Here is a 14889-nt window from a genome sequence, read left to right on the forward strand (position 1 = left end):
TTGCATAATATTTACGTGCGGCAAAACGTCATGTAACGATATGATAATAAATTTGATTTATATGTGTTCCGTATAACGCGCAAGCTTGCTGTGATGGCTCACATTGCTCGAAAATATTGCCAAAAAATTGTATAGAGCTCCATGTTGCGTACTCCTTAAAACATGCATCGATAGGTTACTTCGGTTAGAGAGTGATAATAAGCAGCCGCGGTATGGTAACCGATCCATCTGGTGGTAATGTAAGCAGATTAAATACAATGGTGACGTAGTAACGCCGATTGATTTGAGTCGGGAGAAATGAATTCATTATGTAGCTCACAAACATGTAGCGCAGTTCCCAAAAGATGAAGCTTCAGATCTGAGGAGTGGCCGATCGTAAATAATTATGCTGCAAGCTGATTGCTAGAGCACTAATCGTATAAATTAGATGTAGCTTATCGTGTTGTATCTATCATTCAATCCCCATGTCGATTATGAAAAGTGTGTTTATATCTATTTGGCTCCATGTTTTGAAGCCATTCGGATCAAGAACATTTTGCGGAAAGGATTCTGTCGTAAGTAAATTTGTTTAGATATTTAGATTTTCTATTTTGGTGTTAACTACTTGAGAAAATATCTTGCGACCAAAAAAAAACATGATTAATGCACCGCCATGATGTCGTACTTCGCTGTCAGCCAAAACGAGAATAAAAAATACTGAAGGTCCCGTATTTGGTACAGAAAATAATTTGGTTTCTCATATAGCATTTTGCTATAGCGTGAACAGGAAAACTATCTCGGGCACTGAATTATCACGTTGTTCTTATAAAGTTTTCGCCAAACGCACTGACTAAGACACGCTGGTATATGGACCAAATCAGTACATATGGAGCTACTCCGTTAAGTCTTCTTTAAACACCCAGACCGAATTACTTATTTCTCAGATGAAGATGAACCGAATGAACTAGCCGTTGGAGTGGTTGCTTTCGAGTCTTATTTTAGATTTTATTTCTACTCAAGTTTAAGATAATCTTCACCTTGCCCGAGCGATTTTCACAGAAATCTAATAAATATTCTTTATAAAAAAGAGTGAGTCGTAGTAACTATTCATAACCATATGTGAAGACTATGGCGGCTCGAAGCAGACGGGAAAAGTTCTTCCTCATCGTTGTGTCAATTAAACTCTACTTTGACATACGTACGTTGCCATGCAGTTTGAGCTTTAAAAAAAATTATAAAAAGTGAAGTCTTTTACACAGATCACAAAGATCGTGCAGAACCGCAACGATGGGCACGTCCACCGAAAATTAGAACTGGAACAACATAAATATTCTGCTTCAGCTTCACGTTTCTACTAGTTTTCGTCGTAAATTCTCTACACCTTTCAAAGGTATAATTGCTCGCCTCCCTAAATAACAATCTTTAAAACTTCTTATTTGTGAATTTTCTGTCACTATGGTTAAACAGCATATAAAAAAAAATAGAATAGTACGCCTTACTAGCGAACATTATGTTTATATAAAACAGATGAACAAATTTCAAATCTAAGACTATTTTGGTAACTAGAAATCCTAGAGAATTGAAAATTGACCTTGGAAATAATTCTTCAAAAATTTTATCAACAGCTGCTTTAAGAAGAACGAAACGCTTTAATACAAATAGCTACATGTAATTTAATTGGTTTCCTGGCTAGTTCTGTGAATATTTGCAGAAGACGACACATTAATGAAAGAGTAGCCATTTAACATAATTATATGTATACTCCTATTAATTAAGTTAATTCTATATAAAACAAGTTATATCCGAATATTCACACGAAAGTCAGTCTTTTTTATTTGTCGTTCCGTTCAGTCAGACGTTTACAACTATTATACAAAAAAAACTTAACAAACGAAAGAGTCAATAAACTTGACGTTCTCAAACGTTTGATGTTACCACCAATGCTCTTGCTTACAAAGCTTAGTCAAACGAAGGGTATATTTTTATTTATTTATTATATTTATTTATGTACACAGAAAATTTAAAATGTATAGTTTCTACCTTATTTTGGGCATGTTCCATCGATCCAGAGTGTCAATCGACACCCCACATAATAGATATTGGCCTAAAAATAAAACGTATTAATAATATACAAAATTCGCCGTCTCTTGCCCTTTGCAGAAAAGCTAAAAAGACGACTGAAATGGTACAATTATGCGATAGCTTTATTCGATCTTTAAGCACGACATTTTCGCCCCACGTTATCAATGCAAGCTCTACGCACATATGGTGTGTAGCAAATTTGCTTAATAACCTACTAATTTCTATCTTAGTCAATTAATATCTTGTCGAACAACAATGTTTGATGGGCTGCGCATACTCCAGGCTGACTCGAGCTTCCGAGTCAAACATGTTCTTTGTCGTTTTAGTCTAATATGTATCGATCATGCAGTTAGGTTATTTCCTGGCCACTTTTTCTTTTTGAAATCAACTATTGATGTTGTGTGCTTTTGAGTCGTTATTTGTGGGCATTTTCTTATGTGTATAATGTGATCATTTCAATTGAATTTTTAGTTAAAAATATGATAATGCCGGTAAACTTAACTACAATTTATTCGCACGACTCTGCAAAACTGTGTTGAAAAGGTAACCGATCTCTAAACTAGAGACTAATCGAACTAGATATAGCAGAAAATTAATTTAGCTAATCAAATTATGACAGTTCTATTAAAAGTCGAATATTTTTTTAATTCTAAAAATGTTCCCGATACGTAAGAAAGTTGAGTACTTTTCTTATAATTTAAGTGTACTCGGAAGGCTCATAATACAACCAGCTTTGTGCACAGAAATATAAAAATCAGTTTGTATTCATCGTTCTTAGGCAATTATTTGAAAAGCAAACACTATGCGTCATGATTCCTAAGCTCTGCAAAGGTGCAAGCCGTCTCTACCTTTATCTTTACGGCTGACTGTTCACTGTGACGATCAAATTCTTCAAAACTTTCTAATATATCTTCAGGTAATTCTTGTAAATCCCCATGATGACCTGTCTGCGAAATTAAAACCATATTTTGTCGTTCATCGGCTACCAAGGATGAGATCTCACAGCTTCGTTGACTTTTCTCGTTGCTAGCCGTATGCTTGTCATATTGGTCGGACATTGGCATCGCTTTAGCTGACTCCACGATTCGGATAATGTCTTCACGATTCTCGGCTTTATGTACAAGCCGATAGTGACGATAAAGATTCGATCGGATCCCCGTTTGATATCCGCACAGAACGCACTGATCCTGGTCATGGATCGAATAGGCGAGATTTGGTGGAAAATGGGAAGCCGGCATTACTGTGCGATTTGATGAAGATACCAACCTCGAGCAGCTCGTTGTTTGGATCGGTTGCTGCCCGATAGTTCTATTTCGAGCTATGCGTGGACTAAACGAGGACATCTGACTTTCTAGGCGGGTTGGCCGACCACGCCGACAAGGCCCTATGTTCCCCAAATGCTTAACCCGGTAATGACGAGTCATATTGCTGCGGAAAGGTGACCGATAATTACATTCTGGGCAAGAAAGTTCTTCTTCTGAAATATATGTCAAAGGATCTTAATATTAACTCTGTGCATTAACCTAACAACATATACTTAATCTTAATCCTTAAAGCCTGTTTAAGGAATTAAAGTCATATTTTTTTTCGCTTAAAGACAAAACTAAACTTTCAACATTTATTTTAATCAATCATGAAGTATCTGTAGATATTTTAAATATTGTTTGTAAGATGCAGAACAAAGCTTGACCGTCTAATTCATTCGACGTTTTCGCCCTAATTCACCGAAGCCAACGGTCGTGTTTCTCGTTCTTTTCGATGAAATAACTTGAGAAAGTATCTGACGTAGAAACTAGCTGAACTTTTATTACCACCTGCAAATATTGGAAGTCTGTTAGTTTCTATTCTCATCATTAGTGCGCAATATCAACAATAATTTACTGCGTTTTCGAAAAATAATGCATCATTGTTGAACTGAGTACCGGATAATCGTAGACCTGGCCTATTCTAACTTTATACTCAGTAACACATATATTGCAAGTACCAAAAGCTAGATTCGATTCTTATTCTTAGTAAAGGAATTACATAATATTATTTGAACCGTATTCCCCATCGCCTTGTCCTTCCATGTATTTAAGATCATAGTATATGTTACATACATCCATTGATGTGCTTCCTTGCTCAACCACTAAATTGGCAAATATTATAATGAAACAAAATTTGAGTAAACATTGTTTCGCCCTAAATATTCGCCACTGTCATTATTACATATATGTCGTATTATTATATGATTAAGCGTTCCCGTTGCCACACTACAGTATCTAACCTTGCTGTTTGTCATATAGACTTTAAATCATTCCCAACATAACAGGACGACGAATAAAATTTTGCGAGATACAGATAATGGTTACTGCTAGTTATTATTCTTTTAGGCTCGTATCTTCCGTGATATGAGACCTTCAATAGCATGTAGCATCATTTAAGCTCACAGTCTTTGATTTTAGGTGAAGGGTCGTTCATTACGGCTTCGGTAGTATCTGTTTCGCAATCTACAGTGGAAATATGAATGGGGTCTGAAAAACACTGGATAAAGTAAATTTAAGTATATACGTACCATCTCATTTACATATTGACAATTCCATGCAGCTCGTATAATACTAGTTGAAAATGTCCATACGTAACAAGCAATATCAGATCCCTAGTAAGAACCCTACATAGCACTGGACCTGATGCGCAGCAACGTTGAACAACAAATCTGATGCAGAAAATGTTTCACACTAGCCCCTGAAACATCCTAAAAAAGCGAGTAGATTGGGATAAAGCAATCAATAGTATCATTTTTAATACTGACACAACTTATTGAAGGTCTAGGTGACTTGTTTAAAATAATTTTACGCTGCAATAACGGCATTCTATGACAACGATACTAGATCGGCGAACCTGTAGTAAACCTTTTTTTGTATCGAAATTATGTATTCAAAATGTTTATCCTTTATTTACTACGAGCTTAACGTACTGCCTTCTCGTCATACCTTTTAAAAGCATCCATCTATCGTTTTTGACGAGCCAATAATCACTAGATGCTACCAGCGCGCTTATCCTTAGTTTAAAAGTTAAGCACTGTTTTCACTGGGATAATGAAATAGTTGTTCGCGGCGTCCTCTGACCTGGAAAGGAAATAGCGAATTATTCTTGCAGCCAACCTAACTATTCTACAAGTGTTTAGTCAACACTAACGTGGTGGGTAGATGGTCCCCTATTAAATCTGATGTAGTAGTGGTGGACGTTTTGCTCCTTTCCTTTTGAGAATATTGTATATACGAAGTGAAATAACTTAAAAATAAAGTGTGTTTTTCAAATAACATATATACATCTGTCTCTAAGATAACATCACATATGTAGTCTCGAACAGCTAAATGTAACAGTACCCTCTTTGTATACGATCATATGACACATGAGTATTGTCTTGCACACACTTTTCAATAAAAATGTGTTAAATGAAAACACTTTCAAGTAATAGAGTTTTCTTATTTTTACATTTATTAATACGTAATATGACGTCATTATATTATATCTTACTATACATTATTCGAATGCGTCTTTGTTTATGTACTGTGAATACTTAAATCGGTATAGGGACATATTTTCACTATCGAGTATAGACTCAGGCTCTCAATCCAATCTGATAAATATGTATACTTCAGGTAATCTGTTTTATTATCGTAAAGAAACTCTGAAAGGTTGTTGCACAATCATTAAATAATAAATCTCTTCTAAAAAGTGTAGCCCCACGGATTAATGGACCAAAATGGGCCGATCACAACTCAGCATCTGAATTATTTACGCTTACAGTAGTACAGTTTCAGTGCAGCATTAGGATCTCCTTTTTAACTCATCGGTATTATCGTATGATATCCGGCGATATGCTCCATCACAGTATTGTTTCCATATGTGTGCTTAGTAGATATAAAGATGCAATTGAAGCACTTTCTATCTATCTTTCTTGATGTATATAATCTTCTTACGCAATATGTTCAATTTTTCACTATTTCTACGTCAGGATCTATCGAATTGTTGCTTTGATATGACTAACGAAAACTTTTAACTTTAAAAATTAATATAGCTAAGCAGGTAGTTTTAATACATGAAGCTCACGTGTCGCATATACTTATATCATATATACAAGCTGCTCACAATAAATTAGGACGTTTTTTGCAGCACTATCTTTGGTAATTGAATAAAATCAGTTCATTCCAGAACTGAATTACAAACCCGTCATTACGGAGACAAGGACGTTCATCTTTGAATTATAAATTAAAGTTAATTACTACCTAATATTTTTGCACTAGGCAAACCCCATCAAGATCGTAAACTTATTTAGGCACCTGACACCGAAAGACGACCTTGTTGTTAGTCTTCATGCTGTTTTCGAAAAATGCAAAGTTTCCATAGAGAAAAGAAAAGAATCCACAATAGATATTATTATTAGATGGTTAAAAAAATTCATTGAAATTGCGCAAAAAAGTAATTTTTTTGATTTTTAGGTTTTGACGCAGAGAAATTTGTGACTGTCCTCAAGAAAAATATTTATAGCCAGTCTTGTTATTCAGATATGCCCCAACGATTATTAGTCTTATTCAGACTTTTTGCGCGTTTTTGCACCTAGAAGATATAGATCCAAATTAGATTAAAATAATCTTCTTGGACTGTTAAAATGTTGAGGCTACACCATTGTTTCGCGTTTTATTTCCTATACTGTCGTTAAGCATTGTTTCAGATGGTTGCTCCCAACACGAAACATTCAGTTTGAAATTAGATTACCTCACATGTTGTTGAGTTTATAAGACAAACATATTACTGCTACACCGTTACAGGGACAAAATTCTGAAACTTTTGACCAACTCAAGATTCGAGCTCGCTACATTTTTCTATGGGCAAACTGTTCAAGCGACACTCTAACAAAGCTAAACGTGCCGGTGTCGCTTTATTCACTGTTGTTTCCAAAAAGTTATTCGTGAACGCACAGAGGAAATCTCTGAAAACAGTATGAGGCCGTAGTGAGCCCCGAAATGAAGCCGTTCGTGGAACGATTGACAATCACAAACACATTCATCAGAGACCTCTTGCTCAGCATTTTCTAAAAAAAACTACCCAAATATCTGTTTTTATTTAAGTCCAGCTTCTAAGCAAGCAGCAATTCATCTCGTCCCAATTGATTGCCTTCTACAAGTCGATCCACCTAGACACCTTATTATGACTATAATCCACAGAAAACACTAGAAAAAACTAAAGGCTTTTTTTTCGTTACGATAAGCTAAAGCGCAGAATGTAATAGATCGATCGTGCGATATTTGAAGAAACTACCAAAATTGAAGTTGATTTAACATTATAGTGATCACGCATAATGAGATCCGTTTAAGAATGTATCAAATTCAAACAGTGCTAAAATTATTCTATAATAGACTTCTAAACATTTAACCTCAAAATTGATTGGCAAAATGTACATGTACAAATCAACAACTAAATGTACATGCTAACGTTAATAAATATAACAGGTTTCATTTGCTAAGCGCAACAAATAGAGTTGAAAACTATCACACGGTTCTAGCATTTGTTTTCTTCTATATTACGCTTCTCCTCAGTCTTATGGAACAATAATGATAATGACTAAGCTAACTCGCTTTGTGAGCAAGAGGTATACATGTAAATCTGATGTCCACTCTTTACAATAGATAAATCTATCTGTCTACATGTCGATCTATCTGCTCATATTCATTTCTCATAAACATGCGACGTTCGAAATAAATACAAACAAACGACACCGTAAAACCTAATGTCTCGAAGCGGTGATGTACGTTTTCCCTGCGTTCTTAAATCAAGTCTCTATTTTAGCACAGCAGATCTCTTTGTTAAAAAAAGTACCTTCGGTCTGAAAGCAACATTTTATGGGCTATTACGACTCGCGTTGATACCATGCTTGGAACTCCTATGTAATATTGTTGGCGATTTTATTTATTAAACGGCGTTCTCTGCCGTTTTATAGGGGCATTTCGTACATCAGCCGCTCCTTCACGCAACGTGGTATCACAAAATCACCTTATCCATGGTGGATACAAAGTCATCTACAGACAACTAATTTAATCACCACCGTTATGGCGAATGCGGACATGTCTATCAAAGTCGGCAACATTTGCAGTACCGTAAGGACAATATGGACACTGAATCCCTGCTGCGTCTCCAGCGCTTTCAAGGACGCCACTCCCTCGAAAATCTGAGGTGCCAATAACTCCTGGCGGAAGAGCGCCCGGCCCTTCAGGCTCGACGCCATGCTTTCGTCGCAGATGCCGGTTGTAGTTACTCGTGTCCGCTGTAGCATACTCACAATATCCGCACTGTATAGTTTTTTCGCCTGTATGTACCCGTTCATGTTTGTCACGGTTGCCGGCTGATGTTGCGATGTATCCACAGAAGCGGCACAGAAATCGACGTAACATAGCTCCCCCGGCGGAGGGCGGTATCGGAGGTGGTGGCATCTGCTGAGACGGATCGCGCCGCTGTTGTCGGTTATAGTTTCGACGATTCGAAGGCTGTGGGTCAAGCTCATCAAGTATGAAGTCAAGTGCCGAGTTGTCCAGATTGTAGTTGGCCACTTGTGCGCGCCGAGGATGCCGAGGCGAATAACCTGAGCCTGAGTTAGAAACAATAAATGATATTTCGCACTGGTCATCATATTTTACTGTTGTGCAACTTAGTAAAAAACTATGGGTTAGTTTCAACATAGACTTTGAACTGTTTCCGATTAGCCAATTGGTGTATCTTTTTTACCTTTTTATCGTTAATAAAATCAAAATACAATATTGCAAGATTATGAGTAAATTTTATTTCCTACAGAATAGCTCTGAGAGTCAATTACAGTTTTGAGCTATGAAGCTTTGAGTTTTCTAAGCTCAATGAATAGCATAAGCAAAATGATTAGCTGATGCCTTCACTAGTGTAAACCGTTCCCCATGTTCATAACTGAAAATATCTGTTTCTCTTCAAACAGCTGGGACTCTTTGTGGTTTCGGACATTAATCAGTAGAGACATTGTTCGTACGCAGCACGTATTTTTATCACAACACACACAAGTCCACATTCAGTTGGCAGTTGTTTGTAGCAAACATCCTGAAAAAATACGAAATATTAATACATGTTGTACTTTTAATATCAGCCTTATGTCACATAATACGTTTGTGTCTAGGAATGGCCGTTTATGTTACAATCCACGAGCACTGACTATATTAGGGCTTCGTGGCAGCCATACTATACTTTGCTTTATTAGCACATATTCTTTATGTATGCATGAACTACCTTCCTGAGTTGGCGTTCATTACGCTACTTCTCAGCTGACTGAACCACAGCCACACTTGCCGACCAACAAATCTTACAATATAGGACATACTGTCGCGTGCATTATTTTAATTATACATACAACCATCTGTAATCTCCAACTATTTTTATTAAGTTTTTTCCAATTAGTCGGTTAGCTGACATGTTCATACCATTGGAAGTTCTTACGACCTCCAATGCATGCTTTGTTTTAGAACACCTTGCGGTAAATCCAACTAACGAAGCTTATTCATTCACATATAATATGCTTCTAACTATTAAGAATCTCATTTGAACACAAATATCGGTAACCGTATGGAAAAAGTAACGACGAAGTGTATACAAGATGGAAAAAGCTGAACAAATGAGCATTGTCCGCTTAGTGTGAAACCGTTGAAAAAGTTTATCTTACCAACAAGTGTTAGTTTTTGAAGGTGAGGAAAATCCTTCTATATATCTCTATATCCGCATATCTAGCTAAAGCCATCAGCTATCAGTTCAATATAAGTGTTCGGAACTCCTCTATAACCACGACTGACATAAAAAGATGAAAACCTGTAAAGACTAAAAAACTGCATCTGTGGGTGCGTAGATGTATTCTAATTGTTACAAATATTTTTTATGGGACATAATTTTAGAGAAAAATGCATCATCTGTGCATAAAATAAGGCGCAAATTTCTTCATCTAGTCGACCCATTGATGTTTGTTGTGTAGGAAAAACAATATAGTAATTATATGAAACTGGAACATATATAATGTTTATTTTCAATTTCCTTCTCCTGTCATCTCTTTACGATTTGTTTACCTCTATATCACTTGAAAGTGATTTATTTCTTCTGTAACACTATTGCAATTTAAATGTGCAGTAAACGAAATTTCGTCTTTAGGCTTTGAAGATAAAGACTTTAAATGCATATTCGACACCTACCCTCATTCGCCTTTTAGCGAGACTAAAAGTTGTTGAAGCAACGTGAAATATTTATACTGTATACAGCGAGCATTCTCTATCTGTAAGCAGTGCTAGAAAAGGTTTGTAAAGTTTAAAGATAAAATCTTAAACTTAGAGCGTGTGCCCTATCGCAATAGACTATCCGAGGTCGACGAGGGCTCCGGGGAGTTAGTTGCCTAAAGAAAAAAACTGCGAATACTAAACTATTCTTAGGCATCTTGAATGATTGTAATTTTATATGAAATTAGAGGGCTGGACGTGTATGGACTTGATTAAGCACACAATGCAATAAAAGTTCTCATTGACTCCAAAAATCTCTCTCGGCACTGGTAACACGTAGCCACAGTGACAGGTTTCTATTCAGAATTGTCACCAGTGACAAAAAATGGTGCCTACACGTTGACCTAAAGCACAAAAAGTAACAAGTGGCTTCAGGAGATTCGCCTAAACCCAACATTAACACGGATCCACATTGAAAAAGGCAGAAAATTTGGGTTTGGCGGGACACCATATGCTAGAACAAAAGACAAAAAGGTGGAAGGGTCTCACACACTTGCAAATGCTTGGGAAGAACAAGAAAGTCAACAAAGTCTGTATATGATCAAGTTGTGTTGAGTGAATAAGGTCATCCAATAGAAAAGACCCAATAGACGAGGCAAGGCCACTCTCTTTCGTGAAACGCTGCGTCTTCTGTTAGGTGCAAAAATCAGAGACTGAACTTGCTTATAATCCAGCCTAATATATCTAGAATGAAGATTAGATATGTGTAAAAAAATATCTTAGTAGTGACCGAGAAATAATACATTTTGTTGAAATGTATAGACTGTACTCTAGGCCTCTAAATCAATCGTTACTCAGCCTGTTTTTACAAATTTTCATGTGAGCATACAGGAAAAACAACTGTCTTTCTTTTAAGTAATTGGCTTATTTCCAGAAATCACATTGCGGTCAGACTCCCAAGTGAAATTCTGTCACATCACATTAACTCATTATACGATCTTCATGGCAATAAAAACATTAGGGGTATCAAGAAGTAAATCATTCAACGATTTGGCCTGACGTAATTTGCAAAGCGACCACGAAAGTTACGAAGATTGCGAAGGAGAAGATACGTACAGTGGTTATGGCTGTGCTAAAGGGTGTTTCAGTATAGCAGAGATGGCAGGCTTTATTAATGAACAGAGGTATGAGCACCTCAAAATTTACCATACCAACCTTTGTCGCTTTGAATACGAAACCTTAATATCGTCCGAACGAGCTCGTAGATGATCTAAATATAATGCTTTTATTAACTTTTATGAACTTTTTATACGTTTAATGGTTGTCAAGTACACAAAAACCTGAAATAGGAATTTAAAAAACGGGAAAATCCAGTAAGCTTTAATCAGTGGCCTTAATCCTTAGGTATATGCACTGAGAAACGGCATACCGCATCACAATAAAGGTGTATTTTGCACTGCGCCGAGTTACTAACACCATTTTTGATTATAATGAATGAACACTATTTGAATAATGATTATAATTCGATTATACATATTTACGAATCTCTGTACTACACAAATGTTCTTAATAAAGCTCATCATAAGTTTTTCATGACGTAGATAACGTATTTATATCAATGTTTTTAAATCACTTAAGTTGTTCTTTCGTCAACTTACATAAACCTGTGGCCTGTTATACATTTCCTCAATCACTTATTTGTGCATTATTGATCTTTGATCTAACCAGTCAATGTGTCACCAAAAGTCATGGTGTCAGTTTGGGCTATATTCGTCCAACTGGCCAAGGAACAGCCTAGAATGGACGGCAATACAATTTCAGTGAGAGGTTACCTTGATTACAGCGTATCTCAGTCGAGAGTGGAAAACGCTACTATTTTCACGAGCTCTTATTGGGAGAAGCGAAAGCTGGGGAGAAACAGTGAAGGACAAAAAAATACAAACCAAGAAAATTTCTTACGCATGCCATTCTAGCATATTCGCTACAAAACGCCAACCATCTTGACCAGCGAAATTGTTGGTTTCCACAAAAGCGAGTTAATCGAATCGTGGCTCTCACATGATGCAGTCCATAAGCATCTGGCAAAACTTCTGGATAGATCGCTTACATAACTGAAGTTCATAAATTCACAGCAAACCATCCATCTGTTAACGTATCAATTAGGCTATCACTAACGAAAAAAAAAAAACTCACTTTTATGCTGAGCTAAACATCTGATCGAAAAGTCACTTAATATTACTATTTAAACACCTACCGCCCACCCAATAATAGCTAAGTGAAACACCTGTGTGATAAAATTAAATCTGCTTACGGCCTTTTTCAATAATCTATTTTGCAACGAGAACATGGCCCTACGGAAATATGGCCGAGCACTGATCGGATTAGAGTTGGCTCTTCAAATTACGTACCTGAAGGTAGAAGTAAACATCAATTGAATTACCTGAGTTGAGCACTAGGATCAGATGCATGAGAATAGGTTTTATTCTAGCGATATTTTACACTGTCTCCGAATACACCGCCTCGGATTCACTCAACAGAAGCTCTGCATTTACAGAGGGGGAAACAAGAAAGCTATTTTGATCATCTTAGAGATCGCTGTTGCAAATTTAAGATTCAATGTTAGAGTAAATGCAGTATAGAACGTATTGTATGAAGCAATCGTCCAGTGACCTAACTGACACTCCTGTAAACTTTGCGGTCAAGGTTCTCCTAATTACCTCTACTCTTTCCTTCGACTAATAACCATTGTAGCTGTAAAGTTTTATGGAACATCCTCATTATTTATATTCTTACTGAGTGCATTTTATTGAAAAGAATCCATCTATAGAAATCGAGTTATAATAGCTGAGCTGTTTCATGTCAAACAAGAGGAAACTGCAAGTTCCAGAAAGAATAAGCAAAAAAAAGTTTTGTAATCTTAAATAAAAAGGGTAATGACAAAAGTATATTTTAAAATGTACTATACTAATTCCCATCAAGAAACACTGCGGTTAAATGTTTGCGCTTCAAGCTATCTCGCGTGGTTAAAGCATGATAGGTGGAGAAGCAATGTGTCAGGCATTAAACCTCTGGTTCTGTTTTTTAAAGTGATGGAAAAAATAATACAGTTCCCTGCTTCCATACTGAAACGCACGGAAATGAAATAAAGGTTGCTTGGCATTATAAAATGAGACGAGTAAAATGCAACATCTAGGCCTAAATACAATATTTTATAAACGTTGTCATGTGCAGTTTTTCATTGTTATATAATCAGTGTAAGTTAAAGCTTACGTGCAAGATAATAGAATGCCGACTTTTCCATGTGCCAGCGCTGCTTACGGTTTAGATGCATAATAACTCTCTGACAATTTCGTAAACATATCCGAGAAGATAAAACTTAAAAATGAAACAGCACTATGTGAAGAACTTAAGTTTCGAGCTCGAATGCATTGTCTAGAAATAATTTACATATTTTCTTTAACCTAGAGATAATGATACAATAGGTAGATAAAAAGAAAAAGACGATATATCGTCAATTATAAGGATAATATTCCACTAGCTAATTCACTAAAAATGTGAATAAAGCTCATTAAAGTGAAAGAGCAACCTGTTTGTTATAAGCCATTTAAAGCCACCACGAGTAAATACACAAACTTATAATTCTCCTATAAATAGAGGGATATTGGCAAACTCTCTAATCACATATGCTCAAGCAGAAAATTCGCCCGTTATTTATAAAGTATCGGCTAGTCCCGTAGGTACCGCAAAATAAATATTATATTTGTGTGTATGAAAACATTTATGGCACCGGTACTGGTAAATAACACAGATATTGATTCCAAGACGAACTAGTAACTTCAAACATGTAGTCACAAAGATGTAATATAACAAGAACGGTCTGCTTTTCTTATCAAGTAAAAAAAAATGAGTAATATCAAGACTGACAGCATACACAGATACCCATAAAAGATGCTAAAATCTGGAGCAGCATACTTTATGGAAGGGCTTGTTAGCTGATTAACCGGATCACTTAGTTGCTCACTTATATCTGTTACGGAATCTTGGACAAATTCGCGCAAACATTTGTGCGCAGCTTACAAAAGCTAAATTTATACAAGGTCTTAGTATTACTCTTACTAACTCTATATGAAATAGTACAAAGAATAAGAAGTGGAACATTATTTGTTTAGAATAAATTGCTTTTCAGCTACTTGGAGTCCAGTTTTTCTAGATCTTGAATTTGAATATAGGTTTAACTGGTTTGATAGTCCAATTGTGTAAATGTGCATGAATCATATGTTAAAACCTACCGCATTTTCGACCTGTTCAAAAGGCTTCATTTCTAAGTCATTTAACTATAGAAATTTCTATATTTGTATTACCACGTTCTTATTTTACATAATTAATTAATAAACTTTTTTTATTTTTTATTTTACTCCTGCATTTATGTGTTTAACCGCGCAATTAGTTCCCATTCCCATTGTACTTCATTTGTTGCAAGAAAGGAATTTTTTCTTTGCACTAACAAATAGACTGGTGGAACGAATACGCTACTGTTGTGACGTATCTGGCAGAAAACGAAACCTTAAAG

At 36.1% G+C, this 14889-nt stretch overlaps 1 protein-coding gene across 5 annotated transcripts in view; it reads right to left on the minus strand.

The window, feature by feature from the left end:
• Positions 1-5515: 5515 nt before the first annotated feature.
• The window catches only part of LOC111269462 (zinc finger Y-chromosomal protein 2), a 10131-nt gene continuing 757 nt past the window's right edge, over positions 5516-14889 (minus strand). For 4 of the 5 annotated variants that reach the window (XM_086972108.1, XM_086972107.1, XM_022849072.1 and 1 more), the window contains one exon: positions 5516-9165. In XM_086972108.1, the coding sequence (XP_086828234.1) occupies positions 8139-8780 (642 nt within the window). In that variant the 5' untranslated portion in view covers positions 8781-9165 and the 3' untranslated portion in view covers positions 5516-8138. Of the gene's footprint in view, positions 9166-11534; positions 12506-14889 lie in introns of those variants that run through there. The other variant, XM_086972109.1, reaches the window with a different exon arrangement.

Source organism: Varroa jacobsoni, unplaced genomic scaffold (assembly GCF_002532875.2).
Source record: "Varroa jacobsoni isolate VJ856 unplaced genomic scaffold, vjacob_1.0 scaffold_1386, whole genome shotgun sequence".
In the NCBI taxonomy this organism is placed as follows: Eukaryota; Metazoa; Arthropoda; class Arachnida; order Mesostigmata; family Varroidae; genus Varroa; species Varroa jacobsoni.